The 16,225-nt window shown below is 42.5% G+C and overlaps 2 protein-coding genes across 4 annotated transcripts in view; both read right to left on the reverse strand.

The window, feature by feature from the left end:
• Positions 1-330: 330 nt before the first annotated feature.
• her8.2 (hairy-related 8.2) lies at positions 331-5,793 on the reverse strand. The gene is made up of 4 exons (XM_060905573.1): positions 5,306-5,793; positions 5,106-5,201; positions 3,486-3,564; positions 331-959 (listed from the first exon to the last, which is right to left on the reverse strand). The coding sequence occupies exons 1-4, from the start codon at positions 5,366-5,368 to the stop codon at positions 619-621; spliced, it is 579 nt and encodes a 192-aa protein (XP_060761556.1). The 5' UTR covers positions 5,369-5,793; the 3' UTR covers positions 331-618.
• Positions 5,794-5,888: 95 nt separating this feature from the next.
• The window catches only part of amotl1 (angiomotin like 1), a 41,127-nt gene continuing 30,790 nt past the window's right edge, over positions 5,889-16,225 (reverse strand). For all 3 annotated transcript variants that reach the window (XM_060905572.1, XM_060905570.1, XM_060905571.1), the window contains 4 exons: positions 14,318-14,431; positions 12,327-12,487; positions 10,737-11,150; positions 5,889-10,281 (listed from right to left, as the gene is read on the reverse strand). In XM_060905572.1, coding sequence (XP_060761555.1) covers positions 10,178-10,281; positions 10,737-11,150; positions 12,327-12,487; positions 14,318-14,431 — 793 coding nt within the window. In that variant the 3' untranslated portion in view covers positions 5,889-10,177. The remainder of the gene's footprint in view (positions 10,282-10,736; positions 11,151-12,326; positions 12,488-14,317; positions 14,432-16,225) is intronic.

The raw sequence follows: 16,225 nt of genomic DNA on the forward strand, positions 1-16,225 counted from the left end.
AATTATCTCGGTGTGATTTCAGCATGATCTCAGCATTATCTTGGTGTGATTTCAGCGTTATCTTGGCTTTATCTCAGTGTGATCTGTGTTATCTCCGCATGATCTCCATGTTATCTCAGAATTATCTCGGTGTGATTTCAGCATGATCTCAGTGTTATCTTGGTGTGATCTCAGTGTGATCTCAGAGTTTTCTAACAGTATTTATGTCCCAGTCTGCAACAAGAGACTCGGTGTGGTGAAGTGTTTGCTGATGTGATGGTACCAAGTTTCAATTTAAACCACAAAAATGAATATTTTACTGTTTATTTATTAATAACAGGTTAATGTGGTTATTACATACAGCATCGAGGTCACAGGCTCTACAGTATTAATCAGCCAGCAGACAGAGAGTGAGCGCTGGATATTATTTAATCCAATAAATTACAGTGTTAATCAAATAAATAAACACAGGACCATTAACTGCCTTCTACAATGCAGGCTACAGGAAGTTTACTTCAGACAGGAAGTAACGAGGTTCAGGAAAGAGGCGCTAATCTGGACCACACACTCACCAACAGGTATATCTATAAGATACATAGCAGAGGAGGGTCTACCACACACACACACACACACACAGGTCTACCAAGGTCTCCACATTTCCAGAGCTATTGGTGGACTTTTGGTGGGAGGCGGCCTAGTAAATATGGCGGGGTCATTTGAGGTTTGAGTGGGCGGAGCTACTCTGGGCGGTGATGAGGAGTGATCCATGTCGCTGATGCGGAGTGTTCCTGGCTCGGAGTTAGTGAATGAGGGTTTGGCTGGAGGGGATTTGGGCAGCAAGCGGAGCAGGTGGTTGAGGAGACGAGCGCCGAGCGTTTTGTCCATCCAGTCGCAGGACAGCAGCAGGTTGTGGACTTCATGCATGCACTGGATGTAGCCGGTGCTGTACCGCTGCTGCGCCTCCGGGTCCATAATCGGCTCTGGAGAGGGGAGAATCGGGACAAAATCAGAGCCTGATCATAACAGTCATGATCATAACTTCCTTAGTAACACTTTAAAGATGTGATTAAACATGTGACAAGCAAGAGTTCGGCCAATCAGGATCTGATATGCAAATTCAGGCCATGCAACAGCAGATTACCAGAAAAATGCCCTGTGTCCGAAATCGCTCCCTACTCACTATATTGAGGTATTTCACCCACGTGACCAAGTCACGTGACGCAGCCATTTTGGACAGCACACTTAAGTCCTTCAGTGCAAGGCGGTATGAGATGGTGGAGAACTTTGCACATTTTAACAAGAAAGTAAGCTGTGATTCGTGTTAAATTGGATCTGTCTTTTATCACAAACACTGTACCCAGCCTTGGTATGGAGCCCTGTTTATTTATTTCTGTGTCCCGTTTCTTTCTAGCCTCTGTTATTGCGTTTTATGTCTGATGTCTGCTACATGCAACCCTAGACAAATTAACACTGCCTTGTTTCACTGCTCAGATGGGTTAACAAACACTGACCCATTTACTTTTTGCTATATATTTTATCAAAATTGCGTTAACTGATAAACTAACCTGAAATGAAATGATCACTGCAAAGTCTGGAGTACTCTGTTGGCTCCCAATCCTGTCTCTTCACAGCTGCAATCCATTTGGCCCTCTTGTCTGGGTCAGTAGGAAACCGGTAGTGATGTGTCGGTCGCGAACGATCCGGTTCAAAGAGCCGGCTCTTTGAAGTGAACGACGGGAGCCGGCTCTTCGGTGGGAGCCGAGTTGGGGAGCCGAATTAGTTTTTTGTCCTTAGGTGCCTCAGAGAGAGAGACTTTCACAAAAAAAGTTGCTGTCCGATTGCGTCTTTGTGTTGTCTATGACCATTCAAAGGAAAAAAAGTAGCATGGTGTACGCCTCCTTTTTTTGGTTGGGGGGGTTGATGTCATTCACAGCTGCGAAAATACGAAAATTGTTGTAATGCTTAAAGCTGTGGAGCGCAGGGGAGAGGAGTCTGTGAGGCACCTGAGGAGGGGAAAATCAGCTGTGTATTTTATATTGGTAATATAACACAGTTTTGCATTATGTTTGTGAGAAAATAATTTATTAATTGGTAAGTAAGTTTTATTTCTATAGCTAGAACATTGTTACTCTGCTGTACTTTACAAAGCTTTACAATGGCTACAAAAACTAAAAAAATAAAATGGAAAACATCCTATTGATAAAATATAAATAATAATGTAATTAATTAACTAGTTAATTGCAGCAATTAAATCAAAAATAAAATCTCAGGAGCCGTTTGGGAGCCGAAAGAGCGGCTCCTTATAGTAAGAAGAGCCAAAAGAGCCGGCTCCCAAAAAAGAGCCGAAATTCCCATCACTAGAAACGGGTAAAAGGAGCGTCCTGCACGCTGTCCCTGTCTGTTGTGGCAGCCCACAGCACAACAAGCAAACACCATGGTTATTTATAGAGTGCTTACTGACAAATTAATCTATTCTAGGTGTCTGTAACACGTTTTTTTTCAAGCCGGTTCTCCCTCTCTGTCTGCAGCGTTAGTATGTAGCTTGACGTTCAAAATGGCGGACACCGGGGCGTCACGTGACCCTGTGACGACAGGTGAAATACCGAGGACGCCATTTTGTAGTGCTGTCCGAAACCTTAGTGAGGATTATTTACACCCTATATAGTGCACTCAAAGTATCCCACAATGCATCACGAAAAGTAGTGCACAATAATGGTCACTAACCAAAGCAATATATCCCATCATGCATTGCGGCCACGCTGAAAGAAATCAAATTAAAAATCTCAAATGTGATTTAATAAAAGGCAACGGCAAAGAAGAAAGTATTCAGCCTTGATTTTAAAAAAAACTAAAAGATGCCGCAGACACAAAGAACTTTGTATTGATTAATGTGGGAAATGCGCTCAGTATAATATGGATTCATCACAAAAACACACGCATGTATTTATTATTTTGAAACCCACCAGCCGACTGATCTGGCACGTTTTAATTGTGAGACAGTAATGACGTAAAGACCAGCGCGACGGACTAGTGTCCGAAAGCATTTTTTTCATTTTACCAATGAGCTCACTATATAGTCCTCTATATAGTAATTCCCTATATAGGGAGTAGGGAGTAGTGAACGATTTCAGACACAAGGACGGAGACATTTCCAATTTTGCAGATTAGAAGAAGAAGAAGCCTTTATTTATCACATGCACACTTAAGCACAGTGAAATTCATTCTCTGCATTTAACTCATCTGAATTAGTGAACACACACTCACACACACACACACACACACACACACACACACACACACACACACACACACACACACATCCCCAGAGCAGTTGATAAACTATGGATTTTTTTAATGAATGTAAAAGTCTGGGTCTGTTTCTGTGGAATACAGTGTAAAGAAATATGTTTCAGTCTTTGTAAACATGTTTCATGTGACTTTAGGAGCAGAAACGTGACCCAGCGCTCGGTGTGTACAGGATTAGTGTACCTGTCTCTCTCTCTCACCTGTAACTTTATGACTCTGGATGTTGTGTAGGTGTTTAACTGTCATCTCTAGAATATCAGCCTTCTCCAACTTCGACTGCTGCTTACACAAGAAAAGGGCGCGAGTTAAAATCAGGGAGCAGCTAATGTTAAATATTCACAACAAGTGTGTGACATCACAGTTATTCATAACAAAACTTTATGATCGTGTTGTATTGTATGATGCTGTCCAAAACGAGGCACCGCAGATGGTAGTGTTCATGAGCTACAGGTAGAAGGTGGACTCACAAATTATTCACCAGGTACATTTAGTCAACAAATGTCATCAAGATCCGCCTACTTTCAGAAAAGATGCAATGTGACTGACATGGCAGACAGCCAATCACAGATCTTTTCCTGTGTTCCTTAAAAAAAACCTCTTTTTAAAACATTTTAAAGACCAAATTCTCTGAACTCTTTTCAGTCCACTGACTGCATCCTGCTCTGGAAAGCTGTTTGTTTACTTTCCTGCTGGAAACCGGGGCGTATACAGAGAAGCCTAGTTAACCAATCAGATTTCAGCCTTCAAGATTCTGAAGCTCATGGCCAGAAATGAGTACAAATGATATCAGACACTCTTTGGCCTGTGGGCGGAGCCTGTGAGGGCGAGTCTGCTTATTAAGTAACTTTGTGGTGTTGGAGATTTATAGATGTTCATTGTAATCAATAATAGTTACCATGGAAACAGACTTATCACTCTGGCTGGACTGAAGTGATAAAACCTTTGCAAACTTTGAAAAAAATGAACGCCGATGTTTAGGTTAACATTAGCCTGAAAATAAGCAACTTTACTCATTAGTTGTAAAGTCGTAGAGTTATTTGTATCTCTAAGCTTTTATTCTGTTTCCAGTATAACATTTTGTGATACTATTAATTTTCTACAAATTATGCAAATCTCATCTCATTATCTGTAGCCGCTTTATCCTGTTCTACAGGGTCGCAGGCAAGCTGGAGCCTATCCCAGCTGACTACGGGCGAAAGGCGGGGTTCACCCTGGACAAGTCGCCAGGTCATCACAGGGCTGACACATAGACAACCATTCACACTCACATTCACACCTACGCTCAATTTAGAGTCACCAGTTAACCTAACCTGCATGTCTTTGGACTGTGGGGGAAACCGGAGCACCCGGAGGAAACCCACGCGGACACGGGGAGAACATGCAAACTCCGCACAGAAAGGGCCTCGCCGGCCACAGGGCTCGAACCCGGACCTTCTTGCTGTGAGGCGACAGCGCTAACCACTACACCACTGTGCCGCCCCAAATTATACAAATGGCAACTAAAATAAATGAACATCACATTAACACATTACACCGTGTGTCATGAAATTATTTTTAAAAATTCTGTTCAGTTTATTTATTTTTTCTTCCTGAACTGTAGCTCTGTCTTCTCTCACTCAGAAATCTAAACATTCAGGGATGAAACAGAGTATAATTTATTATTTATATTTTCCACACTTATCTGTATCTAATATTGTGGCCAGTGATCAGTGTGTGTGTGTGTGTGTGTGTTTAGATGAATTCAAAGTTAAAGCTGGTAGCAGTGTGAAGATGAAGAAATCAGGAACTTGTTCAGTTTAAAGATGATGAATTAGACTCACGTCGAGCCCAAAGACTCCCACCACCGTCTCTCTGAGCTGCTCCAGGCAGTGATTAATCCTCTCTCTCCTCTTCCTCTCGATCAGAGGCTTCCTCAGCTAGAGAGAGAGAGGGAGAGAGAGAAGTAGTGACTGCTCTGTAATTCAGCACAAACATCAGGAGAGAGAAGTTTGAGAAGTTAAAGTGTGTCAGTTGTTCGTACCTTCCTCTCGTCCCTGCTGCTGTTCTGTCTGTCTGCACTCAGGGTCGCACTCGCTGCTGTCATGACTCTCAAACTTTACTTTATTTCTGAGGGAAAGTTGTGTGTGTGTGTGTGGAGGAGTTTGTGCTGTTCTGAGTACGACTCCATTTATAGAGCACTGATTAGCATGTGAATGGGGGAAGGAGAGACCAAACGCACAGAGAGAGAGAGAGAGAGAGAGAGCATAAGTGTGTTCTCACTTTCTCTCCCCTTCCTTTTACTTTTTATATTTTCCTCTCTTTTCCTGCCTTTTCGTTATCGTTCTCTCTCTTTCTCCTTTACGCTTCAGCTCTCTCTCTCATCTCATCTCATTATCTGTAGCCGCTTTATCCTTCTACAGGGTCGCAGGCGAGCTGGATCCTATCCCAGCTGACTACGGGTGAAAGGCGGGGTTCACCCTGGACAAGTCGCCAGGTCATCACAGGGCTGACACATAGACACAGACAACCATTCACACTCACATTCACACCTACGCTCAATTTAGAGTCACCAGTTAACCTAACCTGCATGTCTTTGGACTGTGGGGGAAACCGGAGCACCCGGAGGAAACCCACGCGGACACGGGGAGAACATGCAAACTCCGCACAGAAAGGCCCTCGCCGGCCACGGGGCTCGAACCTGGACCTTCTTGCTGTGAGGAGACAGCGCTAACCACTACACCACCGTGCCGCCCCAGCTCTCTCTCTCTCCTTCTAAAATTTAATGGTGTCTCTCTCCCATCTTCCTCTCTTTTCCTCCATATTTGTCTTCCTCACTCATTCCTTTTCCCCCTTTCTTCTTTTATCTGGTTCATTTCTCACTCTCTTCTTTTTCTTTTACTCTTGATTCCTCTCTTTTTTTCTTTGTATTCCTCTTTTTCCTCTCTTCTCATTTTCTCTCTCTTCTTCACATTCATAGTCAGAACAGAAATCAATATGCAACAAGTGTCAACAAGATCTCTCTCTCTCTCTCTCTCTCTCACACACGGGACAGATGTCTGTACTCCCCCCCCCCATCCTTGATTGAAGCTGCAGTTTCACTGATCTGCTTTGTGACAGGTGCATGGGGCTGGGAGTCTGAGCAAATCCTGATGTCTGGGTGGGCGGGACAACCTTCATCTCTCCTGTCAATCAAACCAACTCTAGCCAATCAGAAGGTCTGTATGCTCATGGAACAAGGTTACACTGAGGTTAGATTCGCATCAAAGAGGAAGCGCTCGTTGGCCTTCATCATTTCAGATTGGTAGCTGTGGTGAGTCAAGTGGAAAGAAAATTATTAAGGGCAGAGAACTGATTACTAAATGGTTACCGGACTTTATTTTCAGAACATACAGTATGAAGAACAGTCATTTTGAAAATATGTAAGAATTGGATGATATATTGGTATAACAATATACCGTGACAGTCTGAGCACTGATTCACACTTAGTACTAAGTGCAGCATGAGAATAAGCATTTAGCCTGTAGCATGCAGTACGTCATTCTGATTTGGGACACAGCCATTCTAATCAGAAGGACTGTTGGAGACCACAGCTTTAGCTGCTTTGGGGTCAACTTTGCTCCTTCATTCTTCCACAATGAAACAGTGAGCAGATGCGAGTGGGGCAGATGTCCCTTCAGAATCAAGCCTGCGAGGAATTAAACCCAAGCTCAGCTGCCTGTGTTTGATTTGTGCTGTGCAAGTGCCAGGCGTGCGAGCAGAACGTGGGAAACTCGCACAGACAAAAGGGCACATTGATCTAAGGCTAATGAGCGTGAAAGGGGGAGTGACCTCGTGCCTGCAGGAGGAGACAAGGAAGTGGGAGGCAGGTGTACAATGGAGAGAAAGTGTGTGTGTGTGTGTGTGTTACTCAGGGTAGGGAGTGTGTAAATGGCAGGTGCGGCTTTGAAAATGTCTCATTTATGGCAGATGTTCAGTAAAGCCAGACGGATTGCAACGACACATTCATGTTCAGAGATTAATACAATGCAATAACGGGCAATTAATTGTATGACATAACTGCTGTAGCTGCTCCACTCACTGACAGCAAACACACAACTGTGTCAGCATCCGAGCTGTACTGAGAATAAACCATCACTCAAATCTTATGTGCTCCCTTTCTAATGATGGACAGGCTAGAGGGGGTGCCAATACTTTGTGCACAACACCAGACAGGCTACAGTCAGTAATTATATACCTACAGAGTGATCGGTGTGCCAGAAGGACTTGATAAATTGGCAGCATTAATTTTAAACTCCTTCCGAACTCAACATGAGCCCAGTTTGTGATGCCATGAAATAAATGTGAGGTAAATCAGTCCCACTCGCGTGACTCGCAGTTAACTAACCAGCTAGCTAAGCTAGATAATGCTAGTCACATAAGACTGTCAGGACATGATGTGCAAATTTTTAGAGCATCATAATTCTCAACATGGGGGAAGCCATGGCCTAAAGTTTAGAGAAGCAGCTTTGGGACCAAAAGGTCACAGGTTTGATTCCCTGGACCAGCAGGAATGGCTGAAGCACACTTGAGTATGCCACCTAACCCCCACCCGCTCCCCAGACTTGTCTGGGTATGTTGTACATCACTCTGGGTAAGTGTCTGCTAAATGCCATTAATGTACTGATGCTACCACCACCATGCTTCAGTGATCAGCAGTGTTTTCTGAGCTGTGTTCCTCTCCAGTTCCTTCCTTAAAGAGTTATCCTTGGCCTCTCAGCTGTAGTTGTGTTGTATTATCTCCATTTTTAATAATGGGTTTAATGTCACCCTGCAGGATGTTCAAAGCTTGGCATTTCTTTTTCCAACCCAAACCTGTCCTGGACTTGTCCAAAACGTTGTTTTGGTTGCTCCTTGGTCTTCATGATGCTATGTGTTTAGGTTCTCTAACAAACTGTGGGTTCCTCCAGGAACAGGTTTATTTATATCGAGTATATGAGTGTATTTATCATGTGACACTTTAATTACACACAAGTCAACTCTGTTCCAGAGATAACTTAGTGGGTGAATACTTATGCACTCATAAGCTTTAAAGTTTATCTGTACATAAATTTGATGCAGGGTGTTTTGTTGGACTTTGCTGCTAAGGTTCACACGCACTTGTGTGATTCTCACACACACTCTGCTTCAGGATAATTTAGGTCAAAGCATCAGGAGGACCTTTTACAGGCGTGTGGTTTGGGGCCAAACCAAACTGAATAATAGGTTCAGTGTCTCTTGGGAGAAAATGGAGGTCCAAGTAAAAATACCCCGTTCCCTGGGGGATGTAAAGCAGACATGCCCACTGCCTGAGACGGCACTCGCCCTTTTATGTCCTGTTACACTCCACCATCTGGCCCTCGACACCTCTGATTCAGACAGCGTGTGGGAATAACGACTTCACCGCCTCGTTTCTAACGGTCCTCTCCATCCGGCCTGCGCGTGGAGCTCCGTTCTGTTCTGTTAATAGTCAATGTGTGATGATCATGACATCCCATAATGCACCTGTCCATGCAGGGGCAAGAACGTACACATTAATTACACATTAACTAGTGTTTGGCACAATACAAACAAAACCAAAGGACAACAGAGATTTAATCCTGTACTTTTTTTAAAGGTTACACTGGTTTATTATACACACATTACTCTGAAAATGACCCAAAACTTTCAACCTGCATTTTAATGATGTGTAAAATTTTCATATAATTTGATCACAAATTGTTCAGTCAGTGTTCATACATAATAAACAAAATTTGGCCAGAATGAAACGTTCATTTAAATAGAGTAATAAACTGAGTAATCAACTAAAACATGATTATACACAATCCTAATCTAAACATTTACAAATAACATTTTACTTGTTTAGCTCTAAATTGTTTTATATATCCTGTTAAATATTATTATTATTATTATTATTATGTGGCCAGAAGGTGGTAGTAACACACAGGCGGAGATGAGAAGGAGTGTGAGAGTGTAGGTAAAACCCTGTGTGTGTGTGTAGCATTAAGGCACCGTTTTATTGCCTCATGAGGAACCACATGACCATCTCAGAGCTTCAGTGTGAGATATTACACTTCCAAACCACAATAAACACCTCAAACTTTTTATCATGGTTTACATGAAAGGAACAAAAATTTATCTCAGCAAAATAACAGAAATAACAGCAATTTGTTTTTCAGGTAAATGTATAGAAGAGCTACAGAAGAGGTCAAGTGTCTGAAACGGACACATCGTTAACCAGAGAGAAGCTCCACTGACTCACACACTTGCTTTTGCCCTTCGGATTCACACTCTTTTATACACTGCATTAAACTCATTCACCTCTTCGACCTGTTCTCCACTCTGAACTTTCTTTTCCTTCTTGGTTTCATTAGTAACACTTTCGTTCTGTCCCTCAGCGTGACCCAGACACGGCTGCACCACACGCTCTGAAATCCTTACTGAAAGGAACGTTTTGGCCAGAAACTAAATGCACACGTTGGGCCTCGTTTATCAAGCTGGATATGAACAATTTATTCATAAATCAGGAGTAAAGGGCATTTACACAATAAATTTGGTTTTCGTGAAATTCTGGTTAATTCTGAAAAAACGTGTGTATCCTACGAAGAAAAATAAAGCTTGAAAGGAAGTAGCAGAGATCACTGGTGCCTCTGGTGACACCGCAATCCTGCATGAGTGACTCCAGCTGGGGTAAACGGGGCAAACAGAAGTGCTGTTATACACAATATAGTGATAAAAATATAATATAAACACAAACCTTTCTACAAGCAGCACTTACACATACACAACTGGTGCAGCCGAGCCTCGACCTGTTTCTCTACCTGTCTGTCTGTCTCTGTGCCTGTCTGTCTGTCTCTCTCCTCCAGTGATGAGACTGTGCTCTATCTGTAGATGTGTGTTAGATCAGAATCTCCACAAGGTCTGAGTCGGCCGGTCTGATCTTCTGCCCCACCGTGTGGAGAACTCGACTCTCAGGAGACTTCACCTGAGTGGTTGGGCAGTCTACACACACACACACACACACACACACACACACACACACACACACACACACACACACACACAGAGAGAGTGAACTGCTTAACACCTGATTTAATGATTTGAAAAAGTACAAAACACCATCTTACACTCTCTCTCTTTTTCATGTCTGTTTTTGTTCTCTCTTTTCTAGTCATTCCTTTATCTCCTCACTCTTATCTTCTCCCTCTTTAATGTTCTATTTCATTCTCTCCCTCTTTTTCTTTCAGTAGCATCTTATTTTTCTCATTCCCAGTCTATCACTTTCTTTTTCTCTTTATCTTATCATTCTTTCTATCTCTCTTTTATTTCTCCAATTCAATCTTTCTGTTTCACCATCTATCTGTCTCTTTCACTTGCTCACATTCCCACTTGTTCTGTCTCATTTTTACTATTCTGTCTATCATTGAGATTGTTACTCTCTCTCTCTCTCATCTTACCCATCCTTGCTGTTCTCCCTCGGCCTGTAGGGGGCGTGATTCTGACACTCTCTGGACTCCTTCCTGTTTGTGTGCCACTGTCTCTGCTGGCTGATTTAGAATGGAGAGACAGAAGAGGAGTGGAAGGAAGAGAGGAGGAGATGGTGGGGGGCAGTGGAGGAAGGGAGTGAGAGAGCGAGGAGGAGGGAAGGGGAAGAGTGGCTGAGGAGGACAAGAGGAGTGAGGAAGATGAGGAGCAGAGAGGAAGAGAGGAGGCGGACATTACCGACGGGAGAGGGAGGGTGGAGACGGACAGAGGAGTGAAGGAGGGAGAGAGAGAGGAGGAAAGAGATGGAACGAGGGATGATAGAGAGGCTGAGAAGGAGGGCAGTGACAGAGGAAGGTGTTCAGCGTTCTCTTTTCCCATCAGCACACCTGAAAAAAAGCAACAAGAAAAACACTGACGACATCATCACTTAACATGACGGCTGGTGTATAACGGGTTGTGAAACACGTATGGAATAAACCACTGTGTGGTGCTGTTCTAGTAAAATAATCAACGACAAGGTGCTGTGATGAAGTGAGTTACTGATACCATCCTGAAGTTGGTTATTTTCCGATAGCAGCATGTCCCAAGTGTTGTATTTCTCATATACTACAGCAATATATCAAAGACTACACTTTTTTAAATTCACACATTGTACTTTTTATCTGTTTATAGTTGCATTTACTGTTGTGGAACATTAGTGAAACCAGTTATTTCCTGTTCTCACTTGTGTTATAGCAGCTATAAACAGTCATTCCCTCACCAGCCTCTCTTTATTCTCTCTCTATTCGTAAACTCCTGTGTTATAGACTCAAATATTGATTGTATAAATATAAATTGTACAACACTGTCACCAGCAACACTATTTTCACTCGTCCTGTCGACACCTGGAATGAAAGGTGCATGCTCCGGACAAATCTGAAAGCGGGAGTCCTCACAAATCCCATAATGCTGTTCACTGGACAAGATGTTAAAAATATTTTCATGAAGTTTGGTTAAGCGCAGAAGACGACTTATTTGTATGGAAACAGTCAGTGTTATAGTCCAGCTGAACAGAAAACAGAAAGAATGAGTCGCTCTCTGGTCAGTTCAGGTTAGTAAAATTCCAGGACACAAGGAAGCTTGGGTCAGAGCTATCAGGAGGAAAGACTTTGAGCCTTTGCTAAAATCGGCATAATGCTACAGATCACTGTGAGGAAACGCCGTGCTGATAGCAAAGAAAAGTAAGAAAAAAGTAGAAAAATTCCTGAGTGAGTTTAGATATTTCGTTCACTCTGTGTTGTGTCCAGCCGTCTGAATCAGAACAAAATTGATTATTTTGGTTTGTTTGCTATTTGGTTTAATTTGTTTTCATACTGCACATAATTAACCAAACTAAAAAGCAAAAGAGTGCATGTAGGGCTGAACATGTTCTTTTGCAACTCTTTCACTCACTGGTCAGATGTTCTCTATTGAAAAAACAAAATAATCCATTAAATCCTTTTATGTATCTTAAAGAAAGACACCAAAATCATTTAAAATGTGTGTGTGTGTGTGTGTGTGTGTGTGTGTGTGTGTGTGTGTACTTTCAGTCTGTGAGGCCTGGCGGGAGTGCACACCCGTCGCTACAGCAATAGAGGGGACGGAACGGGCAGGGCGCAGAGGGGCGGAGTCTCGGCGTGAACGATGCTGCAATACTTTAATCATTGCGATTTTCTCCAACAGCTGCGCATGGAGATCTTTCATCCTACACACACACACACACACACACTTACTTTAACGTCCCACTTGTAAAGTCAGTCAAATGGAGCATCAGTCACAGAACTTGTGCGCTAAGCTAGCTAGATAGCAAACTTTGCTCATGTTAGGAATAAACAGATGGGTGGTTGTTATAATAATGTTATATTTTAATAGGTTAGGGCTGCTGAAACGATAACAACAGAAATTGAGCCCTGAATTCCATGCACTCCAGTAAGGGTTGTTTTACAATCAGGGGACAAAGTTTGTGTCACAGGGGTCCAAAATTCAAACTGATTCAAACTGGTTCTTGTACCAGTTTTTAAGTGAAGGACAAGTTAAAGAACAGATTTCAGGTAATTTTTTGACGTGTGTGTATGGCAGTTTTGTGTAATCTGCTATAAGATAAAGAAGATGAAGTGTAGCTTTAAGCAGGGCTGGGAGAAACAAATGAAGTGATTCTCGGAGAGGACTTTTTTTGACAATTCAGAATCCGCTACTTCCATAGCGCTTTTAAATATAAGGCTGTAAGCTTTGTGTTAGTTGTCTCTAATATTTACATCCCAATATCTTGACCACATTTTAGGATGAAAATAATAATTTTAGATATGTTATTTTATATTGAAAAATTAGCTGTCTCGGAGAGGACTTTTTTTTGACACAATTACAGACTAATTTGATCAAAATAGTCTGAAAACTTACTGGCATTCAACATTACAACTTAACTATGCTTCCAATGATATGGAACCAAATATGTGTTTTATGGTATAAAGAATGATGTAAGTGCATCCCTTTTGGAGCTACCTGTGGTCAAAAAAGCAATTTTGCTAAATATGACATATATTGCCATACATTCACCAAAAATAACGTTATCACCAAATTTTTTTTTTTGCATGGTAAATAGAGCTATCACAGGGCTACAATAAACAACCAAGTTTATTGAGTCAAGCCTTTTGATATTGAAGATAATAAGTGTTAAATGGGGTGGCACGGTGGTGTAGTGGTTAGCGCTGTCGCCTCACAGCAAGAAGGTCCTGGGTTCGAGCCCCGTGGCCGGCGAGGGCCTTTCTGTGCGGAGTTTGCATGTTCTCCCCGTGTCCGCGTGGGTTTCCTCCGGGTGCTCCGGTTTCCCCCACAGTCCAAAGACATGCAGGTTAGGTTAACTGGTGACTCTAAATTGAGCGTAGGTGTGAATGTGAGTGTGAATGGTTGTCTGTGTCTATGTGTCAGCCCTGTGATGACCTGGCGACTTGTCCAGGGTGAACCCCGCCTTTCGCCCGTAGTCAGCTGGGATAGGCTCCAGCTCGCCCGCGACCCTGTAGGACAGGATAAAGCGGCTACAGATAATGAGATGAGATGAAGTGTTAAACGTGATTTTTAGCTTGCGTACCCTGATTGTAAAACAACCCATAATAAATGCAGAGGTGATAAACACTCCACTGCTTTGGACAAAAGCTCGTTTATCAGCTGTGCAAACAGAGAGCTTCTGCAGCTGTATGAGTAACAATACCTGCATATTTTTCTGAACCTTCGCAGATATTCACACTAACTCTCTTCATCTCAGGAGTATAAATATTGCAGTGTCTAGGGACCAAGGTCACATCAACATTCTCTCCTCAAAAGAAAGTTTACAAATGTCTCCAAGGCCCCCAGCAATAAGTGTGGACTGTTGGGACCTATTGTTTCCATAGCAACTACACATCAAGGCTGAGGAATGAGGACCTAAGACCTGAACAGCCACACATTCCCACAGCGTAAAGTCTAAAAGACTGTTAGTAAGGCCATGAGAACTATTTAATGACACTTTTGATTTGCAGTGTGTGTGTGTGCATGCAAGTACCTGCTCTCTATGTCCTGACAGCGGAGGTTGTATGTTTTATCGTCTCCATCATGAGGCCAGAGACAAGCATCACTGTAGCTGCCACTGCGAGAATGCTGCATAATGGTTGTGTCCCTACACACACACACACACATTTTGACAATTTTCCCAATATATATTTCGATTGCGTTCATTATGTCTTATATTAAATATAGTTAGTTTTTTTTTTCCTTTTTTATCAGACATCTAGTTTTTAGGTTTGTTTACCTGACATGTTTCGACGTACGACTGTCATCTTCCTCAGAGTGTCACCGGATGTTATTGGTGACGCATCTTTTATCAGCTGATGTCGCAAACATCAGCTGATAAAAGATGCGTCACCAATAACATCCGGTGACACTCTGAGGAAGACGACAGTCGTACGTCGAAACATGTCAGGTAAACAAACCTAAAAACTAGATGTCTGATAAAAAAGGAAAAAAAAAAACTAACTACAACCCCGATTCCAAAAAAGTTGGGACAAAGTACAAATTGTAAATAAAAACGGAATGCAATAATTTACAAATCTCAAAAACTGATATTGTATTCACAATAGAACATAGACAACATATCAAATGTCGAAAGTGAGACATTTTGAAATTTCATGACAGCAACACATCTCAAAAAAGTTGGGACAGGGGCAATAAGAGGCTGGAAAAGTTAAAGGTATAAAAAAGGAACAGCTGGAGGACCAACTTGCAACTCATTAGGTCAATTGGCAATAGATCATTAACATGACTGGGTATAAAAAGAGCATCTTGGAGTGGCAGCGGCTCTCAGAAGTAAAGATGGGAAGAGGATCACCAATCCCCCTAATTCTGCGCCGACAAATAGTGGAGCAATATCAGAAAGGAGTTCGACAGTGTAAAATTGCAAAGAGTTTGAACATATCATCATCTACAGTGCATAATATCATCAAAAGAGTCAGAGAATCTGGAAGAATCTCTGTGCGTAAGGGTCAAGGCCGGAAAACCATACTGGGTGCCCGTGATCTTCGGGCCCTTAGACGGCACTGCATCACATACAGGCATGCTTCTGTATTGGAAATCACAAAATGGGCTCAGGAATATTTCCAGAGAATATTATCTGTGAACACAATTCACCGTGCCATCCGCTGTTGCCAGCTAAAACTCTACAGTTCAAAGAAGAAGCCGTATCTAAACATGATCAAGAAGTGCAGACGTCTTCTCTGGGCCAAGGCTCATCTAAAATGGACTGTGGCAAAGTGGAAAACTGGTCTGTGGTCAGACAAATCAAAATTTGAAGTTCTTTATGGAAATCAGGGATGCCGTGTCATTCAGACTAAAGAGGAGAAGGACGACCCAAGTTGTTATCAGCCCTCAGTTCAGAAGCCTGCATCTCTGATGGTATGGGGTTGCATTAGTGCGTGTGGCATGGGCAGCTTACACATCTGGAAAGACACCATCAATGCTGAAAGGTATATCCAGGTTCTAGAGCAACATATGCTCCCATCCAGACGACGTCTCAGGGAAGACCTTGCATTTTCCAACATGACAATGCCAAACCACATACTGCATCAATTACAGCATCATGGCTGCGTAGAAGAAGGGTCCGGGTACTGAACTGGCCAGCCTGCAGTCCAGATCTTCCACCCATAGAAAACATTTGGCGCATCATAAAACGGAAGATACGACAAAAAAGACCGAAGACAGTTGAGCAACTAGAATCCTACATTAGACAAGAATGGGTTAACATTCCTATCCCTAAACTTGAGCAACTTGTCTCCTCAGTCCCCAGACGTTTACAGACTGTTGTAAAGAGAAAAGGGGATGTCTCACAGTGGTAAACATGGCCTTGTCCCAACTTTTTTGAGATGTGTTATTGTCATGAAATTTAAAATCACCTAATTTTTCTCTTTAAATGATACAT

Source organism: Neoarius graeffei, chromosome 23 (genome assembly GCF_027579695.1).
Source record: "Neoarius graeffei isolate fNeoGra1 chromosome 23, fNeoGra1.pri, whole genome shotgun sequence".
NCBI lineage: Eukaryota > Metazoa > Chordata > Actinopteri > Siluriformes > Ariidae > Neoarius > Neoarius graeffei.